Source organism: Aplidium turbinatum, chromosome 4, assembly GCF_918807975.1.
Source record: "Aplidium turbinatum chromosome 4, kaAplTurb1.1, whole genome shotgun sequence".
Lineage (NCBI taxonomy): Eukaryota > Metazoa > Chordata > Ascidiacea > Aplousobranchia > Polyclinidae > Aplidium > Aplidium turbinatum.
Window position 1 is genome coordinate 1,192,899 of NC_137475.1, and position 22,207 is coordinate 1,215,105.

The 22,207-nt window shown below is 37.3% G+C and overlaps 1 protein-coding gene across 3 annotated transcripts in view; it reads left to right on the plus strand.

Annotated features, from left to right (window-relative positions):
• Positions 1 to 5,276: 5,276 nt before the first annotated feature.
• LOC145768549 (torsin-1A-interacting protein 1-like) overlaps positions 5,277 to 22,207 on the plus strand; it is a 48,023-nt gene continuing 31,092 nt past the window's right edge. For 2 of the 3 annotated variants that reach the window (XM_082580063.1, XM_082580064.1), the window contains exon 1: positions 5,277 to 5,414. In XM_082580063.1, coding sequence (XP_082436189.1) covers positions 5,378 to 5,414 — 37 coding nt within the window. In that variant the 5' untranslated portion in view covers positions 5,277 to 5,377. Of the gene's footprint in view, positions 5,419 to 22,207 lie in introns of all 3 variants that reach the window. The other variant, XM_082580065.1, reaches the window with a different exon arrangement.

Genomic DNA, 22,207 nt, shown 5'->3' on the forward strand with positions numbered 1-22,207 from the left:
ACGCTTCAAAGATGGAGGATATATTTACGATAAACAATAAAATAATACGATTTTTGCATAGTAGACACTACTCAAACATCTTGGAATAAAATTATAATCCGTAACACGTGCCACTTAAATTTTACATGCATCGGATTCAGTATTAAATTACCTTTCCAGAGATGTGCATCAATAGGTGCGCATTTGGAAGGAACTCCCAGCAGAACGCTTCAAAGATGCTGGAGGATATATTTATGATAAACATTAAAATAAGACGTTTTTTGCATAATTGACACCACTCAAACATCTTGGAATAAAACTATACTCCGCAACATGTGCCACTTAAATTTTACATGCATCGGATTCAGTATTAAATTGTCTTTCCAGGGATGTGCACCAATAGGTGCGCATTTAAAAGGAACTCCCAGCAGAACGCTTCAAAGATGCTGGGGGATATATTTACGACAAACATTAAAATAATACGATTTTTGCATAATTGACACCACTCAAACATCTTGGAATAAAACTATAATCCGCAACACGTGCCACTTAAATTTTACCTGCATCGGATTTAGTATTAAATTACCTTTCCAGGGATGTGCATCAATAAGTGCGCATTTGGAAGGAACTCCCAGCAGAACGCTTCAAAGATGCTGGAGGATATATTTACGATAAACATTAAAATAAGACGTTTTTTGCATAATTGACACCACTCAAACATCTTGGAATAAAACTATAATTCGCAACATGTGCCACTTAAATTTTACATGCATCGGATTCAGTATTAAATTACCTTTCCAGGGATGTGCACCAATAGGTGCGCATTTAAAAGGAACTCCCAGCAGAACGCTTCAAAGATGGAGGATATATTTACGATAAACATTAAATAATACAATTTTTGCATAATTGACATTATTCTTCTAACATCTTAGAATAAAACTATAATCCGCAATACGTGCCACTTAAATTTTACATGCATCGGATTTAGTATTAAATTACCTTTCCAGGGATGTGCACCAATAGGTGCGCATTTAGAAGAAACTCCCAGCAGAACGCTTCAAATATGCTGGAGGATATATTTACGATAAACATTAAAATAATGAGATTTTTGCATAGTAGACACCACTCAAACATCTTGGAATAAAACTATAATCCGCAACACGTGCCACTTAAATTTTACACGCATCGGATTCAGTATTAAATTACCTTTCCAGGGATGTGCATCAATAGGTGCGCATTTGGAAGGAACTCCCAGCAGAACGCTTCAAAGATGCTGGAGGATATATTTACGATAAACATTAAAATAAGACGTTTTTTGCATAATTGATACCACTCAAACATCTTGGAATAAAACTATAATCCGCAACACGTGCCACTTAAATTTTACATGCATCGGATTCAGTATTAAATTACCTTTCCAGAGATGTGCACCAATAGGTGCGCATTTGGAAGGAACTCCTAGCAGAACGCTTCAAAGATGGAGGATATATTTACGATAAACATTAAAATAATACGATTTTTGCATAATTGACATCACTTCAAACATCTTGGAATAAAACTATAATCCGCAATACGTGCCACTTAAATTTTACACGCATCGGATTCAGTATTAAATTACCTTTCCAGGGATGTGCATCAATAGGTGCGCATTTGGAAGGAACTCCCAGCAGAACGCTTCAAAGATGCTGGAGGATATATTTACGATAAACATTAAAATAAGACGTTTTTTGCATAATTGGCACCACTCAAACATCTTGGAATAAAACTATAATTCGCAACATGTGCCACTTAAATTTTACATGCATCGGATTCAGTATTAAATTACCTTTCCAGGGATGTGCACCAATAGGTGCGCATTTGGAAGGAACTTCCAGCAGAACGCTTCAAAGATGCTGGAGGATAGTGTTACGATAAACATTAAAATAGTACGATTTTTGCATAATTGACACCACTCAAACATCTTGGAATAAAACTATAATCCGCAATACGTGCCACTTAAATTTTACATGCATCGGATGCAGTATTAAATTACCTTTCCAGGGATGTGCATCAATAAGTGCGCATTTGGAAGGAACTCCCAGCAGAACGCTTCAAAGATGAAAGATATATTTAAGATAAACATTAAAATAAGACGTTTTTTGCATAATTGACACCACTCAAACATCTTGGAATAAAACTATAATTCGCAATACGTGCCACTTAAATTTTACATGCATCGGATTCAGTATTAAATTACCTTTCCAGAGATGTGCACCAAAAGGTGCGCATTTGGAAGGAAGTCCTAGCAGAACGCTTCAAAGATGGAGGATATATTTACGATAAACATTAAAATAATACGATTTTTGCATAATTGACATCACTTCAAACATCTTGGAATAAACTATAATCCGCAATAGGTGCCACTTAAATTTTACACGCATCGGATTCAGTATTAAATTACCTTTCCAGGGATGTGCATCAATAGGTGCGCATTTGGAAGGAACTCCCAGCAGAACGCTTCAAAGATGCTGGAGGATATATTTACGATAAACATTAAAATAAGACGTTTTTTGCATAATTGACACCACTCAAACATCTTGGAATAAAACTATAATCTGCAACATGTGCCACTTAAATTTTACATGCATCGGATTCAGTATTAAATTACCTTTCCAGAGATGTGCACCAATAGTTGCGCATTTGGAAGGAACTTCCAGCAGAACGCTTCAAAGATGCTGGAGGATATATTTACGATAAACATTAAATAATACGATTTTTGCATAATTGACACCACTCAAACATCTTGGAATAAAACTATAATCCGCAATACGTGCCACTTAAATTTTACACGCACCGGATTCAGTATTAAATTACCTTTCCAGGGATGTGCACCAATAGGTGCGCATTTGGAAGAAACTCCCAGCAGAACGCTTCAAAGATGGAGGATATATTTACGATAAACATTAAAATAATGAGATTTTAGCATAATAGACATCACTCAAACATCTTGGAATAAAACTATAATCCGCAACACGTGCCGCTTAAATTTTACATGCATCGGATTCAGTATTAAATTGCTTTTCCAGAGATGTGCACCAATAGGTGCGCATTTGGAAGGAACTCCTAGCAGAACGCTTCAAAGATGGAGGATATATTTACGATAAACATTAAAATAGTACGATTTTTGCATAATTGACACCTCGTAAATATATCTTCCAGCATCTTTGAAGCGTTCTGCTGGGAGTCCAAATGCGCACCTATTGGTGCGCATCCCTGGAAAGGTAATTTAATACCGAATCTGATGCATGTAAAATTTAAGTGGCACGTATTGCGGATTATAGTTTTATTCCAAGATGTTTGAAGAGATGTCAATTATGCAAAAATCTCATTATTTTAATGTTTATCGTAAATATATCCTCCATCTTTGAAGCGTTCTGCTAGGAATTCCTTCCAAATGCGCACCTATTGGTGCACATCCCTGGAAAGGTAATTTAATACTGAATCCGATGCATGTAAAATTTAAGTGGCACGTATTGAGGATTATAGTTTTATTCCAAGATGTTTGAGTGGTGTCAATTATGCAAAAAACGTCTTATTTTAACGTTTATCGTAAATATATCCTCCATCTTTGAAGGGTTCTGCTGGGAGTTCCTTCCAAATGCGCACCTATTGGTGCACATCCCTGGAAAGGTAATTTAATACTAAATCCGATGCATGTAAAATTTAAGTGGCACGTATTGAGGATTATAGTTTTATTCCAAGATGTTTGAGTGGTGTCAATTATGCAAAAAACGTCTTATTTTAACGTTTATCGTAAATATATCCTCCATCTTTGAAGCGTTCTGCTGGGAGTTCCTTCCAAATGCGCACCTATTGGTGCACATCCCTGGAAAGGTAATTTAATACTGAATCCGATGCATGTAAAAGTTAAGTGGCACGTGTTGCGGATTATAGTTTTATTCCAAGATGTTTGAAGAGGTGTTAATTATGCAAAAATCTCATTATTTTATTGTTTATCGTAAATATATCCTCCAGCATCTTTGAAGCGTTCTGCTGGGAATTCCTTCCAAATGCGCACCTATTGGTGCACATCCCTGGAAAGGTAATTTAATACCGAATCCGATGCATGTAAAATTTAAGTGGCACGTATTGCGGATTATAGGTTTATTCTAAGATGTTTGAAGAGGTGTCAATTATGCAAAAATCGTATTATTTCAATTTTTATCGTAATTACATCTTCCATTTTTGAAGCGTTCTGCTGAGAGTTCCTTCCAAATGCGCACCTATTGGTGCACATCCCTGGAAAGGTAATTTAATACCGAATCCGATGCATGTAATATTTAAGTGGCACGTATTGCGGATTATAGGTTTATTCCAAGATGTTTGAAGAGGTGTCAATTATGCAAAAATCGTATTATTTTAATGTTTATCGTAAATATATCTTCCATCTTTGAAGCGTTTTGCTGGGAGTTCCTTCTAAATGCGCACCTATTGGTGCACATCCCTGGAAAGGTAATTTAATACTGAATCCGATGCATGTAAAATTTAAGTGGCACGTGTTGCGGATTATAATTTTATTTCAAGATGTTTGAGTGGTGTTTATTATGCGAAAATCGTAATATTTTTATGTTTATCGTAAATATATCCTACATCTTTGAAGCGTTCTGCTAGGAATTCCTTCTAAATGCGCACCTATTGGTGCACATCCCTGGAAAGGTAATTTAATACTGAATCCGATGCATGTAAATTTTAAGTGGCACGTATTGCGGATTATAGTTTTATTCCAAGATGTTTGAAGAGGTGTCAATAATGCAAAAATCGTATTATTTTAATGTTTATCGTAAATATATCTTCCATCTTTGAAGCGTTCTGCTGGGAGTTCCTTCCAAATGCACACCTATTGATGCACATCCCTGGAAAGGTAATTTAATACTGAATCCGATGCATGTAAAATTTAAGTGGCACGTATTGCGGATTATAGTTTTATTTAAGATTTTTCGAATGTGTGTCTGGTCGCATTTTATGCCTCGCACTTATTCACGGATAACATTTTTAGGCGGAAAGCGGAAAAATTATTCTGCCAGAATGACGGTGGTTGAATGACGGTGGTCTCTTCTCTTTATCAATTTTTAATTCAACTATTATGTTATCACCATGAGCACCAATTGAAATGATTATAATTTAATTTTTAATTCTAAATTTTTGTGATTAAAGTATCGTATGTTTTCTATGTACCCTATGACTTTTTATTTTAACTTTATTTTTCTAAAAAGAGATGTGTCCAATGTTTGAGCATAAGTAGGATAAGGTACCGTACATTATACTTACATATATTGTCTCATGAACACAGATTTGTTGAGTTACCAAGATTTGCACTGCTAAAATTTTGTAGTTTGCAACACTGCTTAGAGCTGAAGTGATGCCACTACAGACAAGGAGTCATGGCAAAAAAAAAGGTATGTTTTGTTTTATTAAATTTTCTTACATACGGTACCTGAGAGCAACATTGGAATATTTTCTTGTATAGCCTACCAGAGGTCACACCTAAGGCCAGATCCGGCCCACAAAGTTTGACCATCTGCATACCAAACTGTGCAAAGAATGTGGTGTAGTCTTGGTGCATAATTGGGATGCAACCTAGTTCGTACCCTGAACAGTTCGTACCCTGAAAAGATCGAGAGAAAAAATTTTGAAAAGCCGAAGTCGCTGATCGCAGTTTCCGCAAACATTTTAAAAATTTCCCCCTGAAAAGATCGAGAGAAAGATAGCACAAAGCCGAAGTCGCTGATCGCAGTTTCCGCCAGGGTTGAGAAAAACCCGTTTTTTTTAAAAAAAAGCCCAAATGAGCAAAAAAAGGTAGATTCATGCTTATTTCACCTCAAAACTACTTTTTACAAATGAAGTGCCTTTCACTCACAGTAGCCTACATGCTTGCATAACTCAATAAAACAATGCACTAGGGCTGTTGTTGCTTGAATGTTGCATCATCCATTAATTTCAAGATCAAGTTGGATGTTGCATCATCCACTGATTTCTATACCAAGTTGATGCTACCTTGGTAGAAATCACATTATTGCGTCATTTGCTTTAGATTTAACCTGTTAAGTGCGTATGACGACAATTGTCGTCCGAGACAGTCGCTCTTGCTGTGCGTAAGACGACAATTGTCGTTTTCGTGATCGCAGCTATTCATGGCACTTTTAATTTCGCTTTCCTGTAGTTGCTTTGTCTGGAATGCGCAATTATGACGTGTGAAGAAACATAGATGCATTGTTTACACTACAATAACGATTGCAGCTTGACAGAAATCATTAATCCCTTATTCACTCTATTGCAATATTAGGTATGGTAGCTTCTGCACTCACCTACAATACAAAAAGATTTCATCCTAAATATTTTTTTTCTGAAATGGCTTCCTTCCGGTGTATAAAATTCGAACCACATCATGTGCGTTCAGTCAGTGTAAAGTCATTTTGATGTAATGTTGCAAGCAGTTTCAGAAATATTTTGTTGTGTTCGAAAACATATTTTGTAACATATAGTCAACAAAACAATAAGGTTTTGTGTTGCTGCTAATGTTAGAACAAGCGTCAGAAAATGATACAGTTTGAATATTTCCAAACTAAACTTACGTGTACTTTGTTTAGTGTCCTATAAATGCTTAGAAATTATTGTTCTGTGAACTGATTTATTTTTTTCTTTGTAATAAACAACTAGTTGAATAATTTCACAATAGTGAAAGGTATTATCACTTGAGAGTAATGTGATTGCACCAGAAAACAATAGTCCAGCCGGAGACTTCTCTGCAATAGTCGATGAAAAAGTAAAGCAATAGACACAAAAGGAAATTGAACAAAAGCGTATTATGCTGTGTCATGGGGGTTCCCCAATATCCTAGCAAGCAATAATGCGACGAAAAATACTGCGAGTGATCAAATTAAATAGGCCTACACACTTAACGGGTTAATGTTTAAATATTTTTTATCATTTATATATGTATATATATTATATATAGTAATGGATGAGCAATTGAGCGATTGCGTGGCCAATGGCCATTTAGGAAAATGCTCTGAAACAGTCATGCGTTAGAATCCAGAATCTGTAATTGGTAAATAGCCTCCTAAATTGCATTTCACATCATATATATATACAGACTACAGTAGAGTAGTACTTTCACCAGTTTAACTATAAGGCCTTCTTGCATAAATGGGTTTAGTGTAGTATATATACACAAAGTGGTATTACTTGATTTTTGTGTACTGTACAATATCCACTGCGTTTTCAGTTTATTCTTGGAAATTTACTTCACAATCACATCCTTAAGTCTTAATTTGAAGTTTGTTTTAAGTGCCTTGTAGTGTTTTTGTTCATTTTTCTAATTTTCTAATAAAAACTGGACAAATATGATGCTCTGGGTTTTTTTATGTTTTTTTTTTGTTTTTTTAAGTGGGTTTTTTAAAAAAAAACCACCCGGGTTTTTTTGGGTCGGGTAAAATACTGACAACCCTGGTTTCCGCTAACCCTAACGCTAACCCTCACTGATCGCAGTTTCTGCAAACATTTTTCCATAGTTTCCGCTAACCCTAACTCTAACCATAGAGTAATCTATGCTCTAACCCTAACCCTCGCTGATTGCAGTTTCCGTAAACATTTTCCCGCAGTTTCGCTTACCCTAACTCTAACCATCGAGTAATCTATGCTCCCTATAGGGTGGAGTGAAAAATTTTTTTCTCTCAAATCAAAAAAGAGGGGTTCTAAAAACTTGTCATTTGACCCAAAATCACCATTAAAATTGATTTTAGGGTGTGGCACTTTTAATTGGCCGTGCCACCCGACCCTAGGGGTTGCGACGAGGTTAAAATTCATGAAATCCGCATAACTTTACAACCGTACATGCTAGAAACTTGAAATTGGTCTTAAAAGATTCAGAAGCTACATGTTTCTATCTGCTCTAAAAGCAATTTTAACCATAAATGCAACAGAAAATGATTTAAATGAAAAAAAACTGATATTTTATCATTTCGCTCTCAACCATAATAAGTAGGCTATGTACTGTGTGCATTGTGGAATCGTCCATTTTAGAATCTATTACATAGAGGAACAACATAATAGACTATATTTCAAAATCCATTCACAATCACAATCAATCCTGGAAGAGCACTATGTCATTGTTGGAGTACCAGGCGAGTATTATTTGCCCCATGTCACACCTGAAGATGGGAAAGGAAGAACAACTGCAAATACCGTCAATGATCCCATAAAGTACACTGAACTGGGCGACAAACTTGTAGTTGTAGGAACTGATGGCACGGCAACAATGACCGGATCATACAATGGCTTAATCAGAGCATTGGAAAAGAAGGTAGAACATCCATTGCAGTGGGTGATACTGATATGCCTTCTAGGTTTTAGGTTAGGTTTGTTTATCTTTATCCTGCATTGCGGGAAAGCGGACTTGAGCGCTATGCATCGGTGTACGCCTTCCGACATACACCTGACCCACGCTGCAGCCGACGGCAATGTCTGTTTCCGGTTGTCTACTCTACTTATGACTTAAATTTGATACTACCCATTACTCGAAATCGATCACTAGGTAGAGGCAATTATCGTAAAGTTTCTTGCCCAGAGAAACAACAGCAGGTGCGGGTGGTTGGAGTCGAACATGCAGGCTCTCGACTGCGAGCCCAATGCGTTAACCACTCGGCACACTGCAATGAACTGCCATTGCGACATGTGCTTGTAGCTATAGATGGGACAACACATAATACTTTCCAAGGAAAGATTGGATCAAAACTAAGTGGTTGTGTTTCGGATTGGCCAATTCAAAAATTCAAACCTGGCAATCCTGAGAAGAACGGAAAGGTCAATGGTGAGAGCAATGTGTGAGGTGAAAACGAGAAGGAAAAAAAGGACTGAAGAATTGTTGGATATGCTGGAGATGAGAAAGACCATAGACCAACTGGCAAGGGCAAATGGAGTAAGATGGTATGGACATGTGATAAGGAGGGAGGAAGGAAGTTTTCTTAGAAAGGCACTAGATCTAAAGGTGGATGGGAAGAGGAAACGCGGTCGTCCAAGAAGAACGTGGAAACAACAAGTGAAGGATGAATTTTAAAAAGTCGGACTGAAGGAGAACGATGCAAGGGACAGGGTGATATGGAGAAAAGGGATTAAAACAATTGCTGCGCGGAAACAATCGGCCACCCCCACTAGTGGGGAACAAACCAACGATGGATTATGATGAAACCAATTTCAAACCAGAACTTTCCATTACTGCCCAATAAGGTTGTCGCTAACCTCAGCATAGACCAGCATTATGCTTACAGGATTTGTTGGAAAACTCTCCTTGGTCATGTGGATGATGATTTAGCAATGTTGGAGATAGGGCCAATTTTCCACTTGAGGTGGCTCACACTTGCATGCAGAATCCTGCGGTATTATACTTCAATATCAAAGCCGTCCGCAAACCGGCATACTTTGGCTGAACTTTGCTTAAATGTATATATATATACTTCCACATGGTTTCAAATCAAGCACAAAGATAAAATATCTGATGGGCCAAAGACTCTGTTCAATCTTGTCCAGAGTTGAATCGTCCAGTTCCCGTCCAAAAAAGTGAGGGGAATTTTGTTAAAGGTTGTGCAAAGAAATGCATTCTTTGCACATCCGGAGAATATTCTGGTGGGACGACAGTGAAGAAATTTGCAGAATTGCTGTGAACAAAATATTGGCGATGAGAGGATGTTTACAGCAACATGGAGTCAACATTTCACCGAATGACAACTTTGAAGGAGGTGACCTGAAACAATCAGATGAGAAGACTGGTACAAATGTTAGTTCCAGTGTGCGTTGGTTTCTTGTTCCTAAAATCAACATCAAGGCGAAGGAGTATTACAAGCTTATCAATCTAAATGACCCTGGGATTTGTGAACCTCCACTGATCAAAGCTCTAAGTCGATCCACACTCGAGGAGATTTGAGATAGTCCATTGCGACTTCAGCATCCTTGCCACAATCAAAGAGTTGAACAGTCATACAGCCCTTTTCAAGCCTATAAGAAAAATACATTTTAAAAGAAATGCTAAAGAATCATACACTATCACAGCAAAAATATGGTCAAATCTAAACATTTGAGAAACTGCCTCGCTCACACAAATTGATAACTTAAAATTACACAGCACAACGGGTCAAGTATTTGAGAGGTAAAATTAATTAATTGTTCAGAAAATTTTCTTTTCGCTTTTTGTTTTTTATAATGTTAAATGTAGTGTTGTTGCTGAGTTATGTCTGTTTATGGCTTTGAATTTCAGTTCATCAACATGCCTGAAGTGTCAAATGGCTGTGTTCTATATTCTTGACTGGGCTATACATTCATTTACAATGTTAGGTCAAGAAATTTGTTTAATTCCCACTCTCCTATTTCTAAAAGTGCTTATTTTTGCATGCATTTCATCGACTCACAATGCTTGATGCTTGTTTAATACAAATATCAGTTTTCTTTTGATAAAACGTTTTCTGTTGCACTTAGGGTAAAAATTGCTCTTGGAGCAGATAGAAACATGTTGCTTCTGAATCTTTTAAGACCAATTTCAAGTTTCTAGCATGTACGGTTGTAAAGTTATGCGGATTTCATGAAGTTTGACCTCGTCGCAACCCCTAGGGTCGGGTGGCACGGCCAATTAAAAGTGCCACACCCCAAAATCAATTTTAATGGTGATTTTGGGTCAAATGACAAGTTTTTAGAACCCCTCTTTTTTGATTTGAGAAAAAAAAATTTTTCACTCCACCCTACTCCCTAACCCTTCGTTGATCACAGTTTCCGCAAATATTTTTCCGCAAATATTTTTCCGCAGTTTACGCTAGCCGCAGTTTCTGCTAACCCTAACCCTCGAGTTGTTTGCGGAAACTCCGATCAGCGACTTCGGCTTTGTGCTATTAAACTACGATCAGCTACTTCGGCTTTTTTTAATTTTTTTCTCTCGATCTTTTCAGGGTACGAACTGAGGGTACGAACTGTTCAGGGTACGAACTAGGTTGCACCCCATAATTGCACCATTTTTTCAAGGACTTCTAAAAATTGTTTTTGTTGACTTAAACTGTTACTCTTTTTTTTATTATAAAGATATTTTCATACTTTTAAGCGTGTTATTATTTGATGGTATTGTTGTGTATGTTAAAATTACAATAGTGCTTTTTGTGATTGCTTTTTTAATTCCAAAATGCATCCAAACACTACTGTCATTCTGGCGAAATAATTCTGCACAATCTGCCTAATAAAATGATTCGTAAAAAATGCGCGGTAAATAGTGCAATGGCAGCAGCGGTGGGCTATAAATGGGCAATTTTTTGTTTTGCTTTATAGTTTATAGGGACATTTTTTTTTGTGTTTCATTTAACTTATCTCCACATAAAATCACAAAAATTTAGGTCTAAGTTCCAAGAAAAAAGTGTGCATGGCAAAAATTCAAAACGTCAACCTTTTCCTTGAAAAATCATGTTTTTAGCTATAACTTAGTCATTTTGAAGTATTTTTACCTGGTTGTGGTGTCTTACCCTATGTTTGTGGGGTCAGGCAATCTGTTTAAGCAATAATAAATAGGGTTTAACTTTTGTGTGTAGAGTTATGATATAGTTTGACAAATTTACCCACTTTTTCAAACTTATATCATGGCTTCATCAGAAAAGTGAGAAACACTACTCATGAGATAAGAGACACCATCGCTACAGTAAGTTACAGAGCAGCAGTTTCTGTTGAGAAGGCCCGTATTGTTAAAGTCGGAATGGCCCGTTTCGGCGAGTCCGATTCGGCGAGTCCGATTCGACTAGTCCAATTCGGCGAGTTCCCTATTCGGCGAGAGCCCTTTTCGGCGAGTGCCCTATTCGGCGAGTGCCCTATTCGGCGAGTTTTTGAAATTTTTAAAAGGAAATTATCGGGTACCGTAGCCTAATTGCAATTGCCGTTTTTACATCGTTTTAACGTCGCTAAACGTTGAAATCGTGCAGAAAGGAATAAAAATAAAATGTTTGAACTATTAAATTAAAATTCGTCATGTCAGTTCAGTTATTTTTATTTTTGACCATCATATCAAAAACAATACACGTCAACATAGCAAAGGTAGAAGCGACAAAACGCAAACGTTAAAACGTGCTTGAATTCGTCATGTCAGTTCAGTTATTTTTATTTTTGACCATCATATCAAAAACAATACACGTCAACATAGCAAAGGTAGAAGCGACAAAACGCGAACGTTAAAACGTGCTTGAATTCGTCATGTCAGTTCAGTTGTTTATCTTTCTGATCATGATATCAAAAACAATTCACGTCAACATAGCAAAGGTGTAGAAAAAGGTAAAAGCGACAAAACGCGAACGTTAAAACGTGCTTGTGACCGAAGTAAGTTATTGAGTTGAAAGAAATTTGGCAAGGTTGCATCACCTTCAGAAAAATTTAAGATATAACATAGAATATGTTATATAACATAGAAAATTTAAGATATAACATAGAAGGAAAAATAAAACATAGAATATGTTACAAAAAAAATAATGTTTATATATGTCTATAAGTTAGTACTTTTGAATAGTTAAAATCATAGGCGCCTAACTATTTTTTTGGCCGTGGGGGCGAAAGCGTGTTTCATCAGCAGCAACGTAAATTCAGCGAAATGTCACGCAGATGGATGACGTAATTATGTCGCCACACTAGGATTGCTTTTATTGCCACACTCGGAGTTATCGCTACGTTCGACCTACCGTTAATTATTATAAACAAAGCTCGACCAAAACACATGCTATGCGTCTGCGTTGGCTAGCGGTTGATGGACTGCGACTCTTTAAGCTAAGCGCAACATAAAGTTTAGCAACAAACTAGATTTATTAGCATGAAACAAGAGACGGAAAGGTTTACTAAAAGGTATACTGTAAATGGAATGAAAATACTAACTTGATCATATGCTTGAAAATATACCTGTTGAAAGCAAAATCATTCATGTTTACAGCAATTCAACAGCACGTCACCTTTAATAAATTTAAAAGTTGCTGACATCCGTAAACAGCCCTTGAAAAATAGTTACAGAGAGACGTTTGATTAAGTTTTTGACTTGACATTGCTCCCTTTTCACTACAATATCGCAACTTATGGCTGACCAGCTTTCAAGTTTCAATTCGCTGTAATACGCCCGTTTTCGTGTTGCAGATGAAACAAAAGATGCGCATATTCCCCGCCTTTGATCGGGTTTCTATGGCAATGGACGTGTGTGCGCCGTGCAGTTTGCGCGAGTCCGTTGTTGTATTGATTATGCCGCTTGTGCGACTGTGGGCAGTGCGGTTTGTACCAGCCCTTGTTACGTTGGTTAGTGGTAACCTCGGGCCGAGACTTCAAGTTCATTTTCACAGCAACCGATTCACTGCCGCGACAATTCTCTGCAGAAGTTTCAACTTTTCAAAGCGACAGCGAGGCTGTTTGCAAGCGCATTAAGTTAAACGCACGCTGCGTCAACGTAGCAAATTATGTTGTTTTTGGGTGCATTCAACATCTGATGACATTGAATCGACGCAAAATGGTAGATTTTTGCTATGTCACAGGCAGCAAAATTAGTCATTTTTACATTGATTCAACGTCTGCAGACGTTAAATCAACGTAAAAATGATAGATTTTTTTTTGTCTGGAGTGGGATTGTAGCATCGCTACTCGTTCTAGTGATTATTTACTGCGAAGCTGTTGCGGTTTGCATTTAAAAATGTTTTCCTGCTGCCGATCGCTAGTTCATCTATTGTTTTATGTATCAATGCAGCATAAAAAGTTGCTCCCACGCGGAAATGTGCGTGGGGGCCTGGCCCCCACGGCTTAGGCACCTATGGGTAAAAAGATTAGTTTGGATCAACAAATGTGTGACCTACACTCCTACAGCTTAGATTGAAAGGAAATTATCGGGTAGGCTACCGTAGCCTAGTTATCCCGACCAGCAAAAATTTGTCCAAGAACCCAGTTAGCCTAACAATTCATTTTTACATTGTAGTAACAGAATGAAAAGGCTAACCAAATGTGTGGCCTATCGTTTTAACGTCGCTAAACGTTGAAATCGTGTAGAAAAGGGTGCTTTTGCTGACTAGGATACTTTGAAACTGAGAAACATTCACAGAAGCCCTACGATACGTTGCATTTTTAAGATAATGTATTCAGACGTTGATTCAATGTACAAATGAAATGTTATGCTAAATGGGTTCTTGGAACAAATCGTAGGGCTTCTGTGAATGTTTCTCAGTTTCAAAGTATCCTAGTCAGCAAAAGCTCCCTTTTCTACACGATTTCAACGTTTAGCGACGTTAACACGATAGGCCACACATTTGTTTAGCCTTTTCATTCTGTTACTACAATGTAAAAATGAACTGTGTTCTTGGAACAATTTTTTGCTGGTTGGGATAACTAGGCTACGGTACCCGATAATTTTCTTTCAATCCAAGCTGTAGGCCTCACATTTGTTGGTCCAAACTAATCATTTTAACTATTCAAAAGTACTAACTTAGTTATAGACATAAACATGATCTATTTTTTTTTTTTGTAACATTTTCTTTGTTTTATTTTTCCTTCATATCTTAATTTTTTCTGAAAGTGTTGCGACCGTGCTAAATTTCTTTCAACTGAATAACTTACTTCGGTCACAAGCACGTTTTAACGTTCGTGTTTTGTCGCTTTTACCTTTTTCTACACCTATGCTATGTTGACGTGTATTGTTTTTGATATCATGATCAGAAAGAAAAACAACTGAACTGACATGACGAATTCAAGCACGTTTTAACGTTCGCGTTTTGTCGCTTCTACCTTTGTTATGTTGACGTGTATTGTTTTTCATATGATGGTCAGAAATAAAAACAACTGAACTGACATGACGAATTTTAATTTAATAGTTCAAACATTTTATTTTTATTCCTTTCTGCACGATTTCAACGTTTAGCGACGTTAAAATGATGTAAAAACGGCAATTATAATTAGGCTACGTACCCGATAATTTCCTTTCAAAAATTTCAAAAACTCGCCGAATAGGGCACTCGCCGAAAAGGGCTCTCGCCGAATAGGGAACTCGCCGAATCGAACTAGTCGAATCGGACTCGCCGAATCGGACTCGCCGAATAGTAGCAGACCCGTGCAAAGTTGTATAGACACAAATATGATCTCCAGCTGTCATCAGGGCCCTCGGATGAGCCCCCTTATTCAAAGAAACCACGACCATCAGCAGACTACAAACTGTATGGAATTGTCCTGTCTTCATCTAAATCTATAAACAACTTCTAACACAAAAAGGCACTCTGTCAGGAAGTAGCAGCTGCAAATGCCTTGGTAAATAAGAAGCCCACAACAAAAGTAACTCTACACTTTGACACTACACAGAGAAGTAGGATCTGGATAGTGATTGGCCCTGTCTCATCTTAAATGATGATTAGTGATTACACTAAGTGTAACATGATCTCTCCTCTCTTCTTTGCCTTTGAAGATAGAGACCAAATAGTTGATCTTATTGTTGAGACGTTGAAGAGACTACCTGCACCTGCCAATGACCCTCGCTGGACTGCAATACGTCTATGGGAGCAGATTGATGCCCTCATGACAGATGCCGCAAGTAAAAATCTCAAGATTGAGATTGGTGTTGAGAACATTTTGCATCAAAGCATGTGCCATATTATTTGCTTTGTAAGTCCCATATACATGTGAACAGTTTGGTACAGACAATCTCACAGCTACGGCTGCTCGCGAAAATAAAATTGGTCTTCGTAAACTTATTGTAAAGATAGAGCCAGCATTGCAGGCCTTCCTCTGGCAAAACAAATCTGTGGTTGAAACTGCTCAGGCAGCTTTTTTAAAGCTTGTAGCCCATGAGGGAGATGGCAAGACAGCATCTTTAGCAGAACAGTTTGATTTGAATTTAGAGGAAGCTGAAGTATATAAGTTGTTTAATGTTTAGCCTCTACAAAGAGCGACATTTTACCCGACTTAGATATCAGGCAGGTGCAGTCTATAATTGCATTCCATACATGAAGCATGCAGTTACTTGCCAAGACACCGCTAAATAATCTTCTCATTCAAGCTTGCAAAATTTACCTTGAGAATGATTTCATCATAGCAGGATTCCGGAATGGCCCGTTTCGGTGAGTCCGATTCGGTGAGTCCGATTTGGTTAGTCCGATTCGGTGAGTCTGATCCCTTAACGGGGGATTTTTTCAATTTTTTTTTTAAATTATCGGGTACCATAGCCTAATTATCATCGCCGTTTTAGGGTTAGGAGTTAAGGTTAGGGGTTAGAAGTTAGGAACTCACCGAATCAGACTCACCGAATCGGACTCACCGAATAGTAGCAGACCCCAGGATTCAAAGCACTTGCAAAATTTTACATGCAGAGTGACAATGCCCTTCTTTAACTGTGTGGAACCAGCAAACCAGGATTTGTTAATTGACATCCTTCCTCAGCTCTGCAGTGAACTTGCTAAAAAAATTAAACACACCCTCTGGGACTACCATGTAGAATGGACACATGTGAAAATGGAAGACAATGCTACACAAAGCGATCTTGATCTTCTTCTTGGAGAGATGTGCAATTGTGCATCCAGGCTGGAAAAGGAGTAGAACTGCAGTGCAAGCGTGAGTATTGGGATGTGGATCTTAATGCTGCTCGAGCAACTCCTCTCCATACACTGGTATCAGACCAACGAAAAAAACCTGCTGACAAACAACTTGAATGCAGAGTTAGGCCAAGTTTGGTTATCTTGCCTCACAATCGGCCAAACACTCAAACAGAATGTTCAAGGCAAAGAGGATCAAAGATGACCTTATGTTATCAGAAAGACAGATCAATGAAGTTGAGCGGTCAACCAGTATACTATTCTCAAACAACTACAATTGATGGAGGTGACCTGAAGCAACGAGCAGAAACAGAAGAAAAAAGGTTAAAAGAGAATTTACAAAAGAAAGTGAAAACCAGTGATTTTATTGACCAACTCGTTGTGAAATGTAAACAACATGGAAGGCCTTTTACATCTGTCCATGAAATTAAAACTCTTGTTTCTAAAAAGCCACCTAAGCTAAAAACATTCTTAAAACAAGAAATCCAATATCAGAGAGTCACCCACTAACATGATGTAGATGTCCGCAGAGATCTTTATAAGATCAACAAGGTATCCCAAGAGGAGATGATTGAGAACCTCCTTGTAGATGATTTCCAAGTTGAGGAAGCAGTGGACTTCCCTTGTGAAGAGGAAATAGTGCAAACACTTACAGGAGCTAAATAGGCGAAGGGTCTGGATAAGGAAGGCCTGGTGTTCCAACCAAACCAGTTACTTGCCATCATATGGGATGTGGGAGAAAACAAAAGATGGTTCCGTGGGTTTTACCTTGACGATAATGGTGATGAAACATTTCGAGTGGACCATCTGTCACGTGCTGGCACAGGAGATGAAACTTGGCAGCGACCACCTGGCACTGATGACATTCAGAACACTATGGAGCAACAGATTGTCCCTGTGACGGTTTCAGGAACTTGGGTGTTTTCTCGAAGAAAAACATGTTACATTTTAAACAATGCCCCTGAAATTGAAACTGTATTTAAAGAAATATCCCAATAAAAGTGAAAAAACTAGCCTATAAATTTGGTAAAAATTAGTATATATTAAGTCAACCTTCAATTGTCAATGACTTTTCTGATGCACTAACAGATTGCCTGACCCCACAGACATCTAAAATTGTGATTTTTCATGGAAAATAGCGGCCATTTTGGATTTTTTTCTCTGCACACTTTTTTCTTGGATGCAAGATCAAAAATTTTGTCATTTTATGTTGAGATAGGTTAAGTGGAATAGAAAAAAACTGTCCCCAGTGAAAAATAACAAAAAAAGGATTTTTGACCCATGTATCACTTCTAATGACAGTAACAACATGCGGACTTTGATAAAAGCACTTCTTGTTGAAATAGGCTATTTAATTTTATGCTGCTTGAAAGTCAGGATGCCATTTTTAATTTTGTTTTTATTACAGTTAGAAACAAGAGTTTTTCAAAAAACATAATTTGAATACCAGAAAAAAGTCACATAGTTAGCGTAAAAAGATAAAACTTACACAAGGTGTCAACATTATTGATAGGCTGTGGCTAGATTTACACCATATAGCGTTGCAGATAAGGAATTCTGCCCTAATTTGAGAAAGTTTAAAGCTGTTGAAAACAAAAACTTGTATTTTGGAAATTTTTGTATTCCTGGGCAAAGATCAAAACCCCAACTTTATTCCTAACTCTAACCCTTCCTAACTTTAATCTTAACTCTAACCCTTACCTTAACCCTTACTAACTTTAATAAGTGGGTGAAAATAGCCACTTCTATATTGATAAGGTGAAAATAGCCTCTGAGGTCATATTGCCCTGTTTACTCAAGCAAGACAATGACCTCAATATACACTCACGTCTCACATGTGTTGTTACATAGGTTCCATATCTTCTTGCGCAATGCGCAATCATAGTGCAAAGTGTGAAACATGAAGTCGCACATGCTTTAATAAACTATGAAGGCAGTAGCATTAAAATAAATGGCATTTGGCAAAACTAAAACCCTTAAATAATACGTGTAATTGTAATAAAACTATTTTATTGAAATAAGTATATATGGTATACTGTAGTGCGATTGAAGGCAAGAAAAAATAAAACACGCAATATTTAAAAAAATTGGCCAATGATGTGTGAGCGGTTACTTTCCACGTTAAATTATGTAAAAACTTCCAACAATAAACATAAAAATTCGAAGCAGTGACGACCAACAGAAAAAAAGTGCGATTGAAGGCAAGAGAAATAGAACACAATGTTTTAAAGATTGGCTAATGATGTATGGTTACTTTCGACGTTAAATTTCGTAAAAAACTTCCAACAATAAACATAAATTCGAAGCACTGAAGACCACTAGAAATTCGAGACAAAATTATATTGCAATAACGTTTCCAACTGTGTTTAAGTAGGCTTGATTTGATGAAAAAGGTAGTTTCAGTGATTTTGCATTATGTCTAAGAGTTTTGGCACTATTAGTTAGTCGGAAAAATAAAATAGTTTATTTGGTTTTGGGACATATATGTCCCGTCAGACTTTTTGGTTGGGACGCATTTGTCCCAATAGACTTATAATCAAACGTGTTCAGGCTGAAATAAAAAATATCATCGCTCCAGTTTTGCAGTCTGCACATATATTCACAAGTATTTACAAAAAATGGCTAATTGTGACAGGGTTGTCGGTATTTTACCCAACCCAAAAAAACCCGGGTGGGTTTTTTTAAAAAAAACCCACTTAAAAAAACCCAAAAAAACCCATAAAAAAACCCAGAGCATCATATTTGTCCAGTTTTTATTAGAAAATTAAAAAATGAACAAAAACACTACAAGGCACTTAAAACAAACTTTAAATTGGGACTTAAGGATGTGATTGTGAAGTAAATTTCCAAGAATAGACTGAAAACGCAGTGGATATTGTACAGTACACAAAAATCAAGTAATGCCACTTTGTGTATATACTACACTAAAACTCATTTATGCAAGAAGGCCTTATAGTTAAACTGGTGAAAGTACTACTCTACTGTAGTCTGTATCATATATATGATGTGAAATGCAATTTAGGAGGCTATTTACCAATTACAGATTCTGGATTCTAACGCATGGCTGTTTCAGAGCATTTGCCTAATTGGCCACGCAATCGCTCAATTGCTCATCCATTACTATATATAATATATATATAAATGATAAAAAATATTTAAACATGATGGCATAAATGCTCCTTGCCTTCAAATCTAAAGCAAATGTGATTTCTACCACGGTAGCATCAACTTTGTATAGAAATCAGTGGATGATGCAACATCCAACTTGATCTTGAAATTAATGGATGATGCAACATTCAAGCAACAACAGCCCTAGTGCATTATTTTATTGAGTTATGGCGAGCATGTACTGTGAGTGAAAGGCACTTCATTCGTAAAAAGTAGTTTTGAGGTGAAATAAGCATGAATCTACTTTTTTTTGCATCTTTTTTAAAAAAAAACCAAAAAAACCCGGGTTTTTTTAAAAAAACCCGGGCGGGTTGGGCTTTTTTAAAAAAACCCGGGTTTTTCTCAACCCTGAATTGTGATCACTTTTTGAATGCTGATGAAGTTAGTAATAGTTAGGTTCGTTATGTAATTTCGTTCAAAATTTTTGGAGATTAGCAAACCTATAATAGCAGGGTTCGATGTTAGCGGTAGTCCGCTAGCCAATGGCTAGTGAAAATTTGCGCGGACTAGTAGAAATGTTGCAGTGCTAGTCCGCAGGGCTGCGATTTTTGCCTTTTTTGGTGATGAGGTCACTCGACACGCGTCATCACTATTCGACAAACGCCGTGCCTTACAAAAAGAAAAAAAAAGGAAAATAAAAAGGTAAAAAAAACTGAGAGAGGACTAAACGTCGTCAGGTCGAGGAACAATCGGGGGGGGAGGCATCACGTGATGCAATCATAAGAGTGCTGACTTACGTAAACTTTCTTGCGCCAGGTACTTCAAAGCAAGGTCTAAATGTGACGCTTCACACGAGAAACTCCCAAGGCGTCAGCGCCGCCATTTTTGAACACTGTGGGAGAATGCTTTGATTGAAGTTCCAACGCCTGGCATCAAACATTTCGCCACACACGTTTTGTGTTATTCGACACAACGGGTTTCCTTTATAGATAAAATAACCGAAGTAGGCTACTTTAATTGTCAACGTGTTTGCAAGTTTGTATTTATGTCTGACTTATGCACTTGTTGTTCCAAGCTTGCAGAAATGTTTTGCACTGTGAATAAGGAATAGTAGACAGATAAACACGGTTGCAACTTGACTTCCATCCACTAAAAGGGTTTCTGTGATTACGTAATGGGCGATTTTGCATTTGCATTTACAAAAGCACACAACCCAGCTGGCAAAACCTGTCGTTTTTACATTGATTCAACGTCTGCAGACGTTGAATCGAAAAAACGAGAAGCGAAAAATATACTAGAGTAGTCTATCACGAGTCACGACCGCACTGTTTGATTTGTAGTGATGTACCAAAAGTAGCAATACGCACGCTGTTACGTTAAATAACTCAGGGGGAAAAGTAAGTTAATTTTGGGTTGATTCAACGTTCGAGTCAGCACAAATCTATTTAATTTTCCTGGCGGGTTACATTGCGTACCCAAACAGCAAAAATCATCATTTTTGCATTGATTCAACGTCTACAGACGTGAAGTCAATGCAAAAATAACGAATTTTGCTGCCTGCGTAACAATGCCCAAGAAGAAATGTACGTTTGTTTTACATTAATTCAACATCTAGCGACTTTGAATTATCATAAAATAACGTTAATTGTTCAACCAGGTACCGGTAACAAATTAATATCTCACTGCGAGATGATTGCCTCGATTTACGTTTACACTAACATAATTTCAGCACAATTGAGATACCGCGAGCAAACAAGAGTCTTATAAAGAACTAGTCGTCAGAATCGGAATCATAAGACGCTGTATGGGAGGATGAGGTTGTCGCGTCATCACTGAAATACTTGAAGACGCAAAACTGCCTGTTCATGAACGCGCAATGCCATATGATTAGAATCATTATTTTTCTTTTCTGCCGAAGAACCGTTTATCTAACTTCGTATTACTTTTTTAACTTGACCCCCTAGCTTTCTAATTCCGATTTGTTTCCGTCATAAAATTCTTTACAAATTTTGCAAAATACCACACTAACTTTTCCTTCTGTTTGATAATTTATAGCAGGTAAATTCCACTTTTTAACTGTATCTTCTTTCACGATGATTTATATTCGCAACGACACCGGTAAACAATAAGCATTCGATGAAAGAATAACATTTGCGTAACAATTAAGCCAGTATTCATAAGGTGGCAAACTTTTTACAGTTCACAAGAGGGGTCTGCTACTATTCGGCGAATCCGATTCGGCGAGTCCGATTCGGCGAGTTCCCTATTCGGCGAGAGCCTTTTTCGGCGAGTGCCCTTTTCGGCGAGTTTTTGAAATTTTATTTTTAAAGGGAATTATCGGGTACCGTAGCCTACCTAATTATAATTGCCATTTTTACATCGTTAAACGTTGATATCGTGCAGAAAAGAATAAAAATAAAATGTTTGAACTATTAAATTAAAATTCGTTATGTCAGTTCAGTTTAGTTCAGACACGGGAGGTCAACTGTAGACCAAGTCACACTACTAACTCAGGATATTGAGGAGAGTTT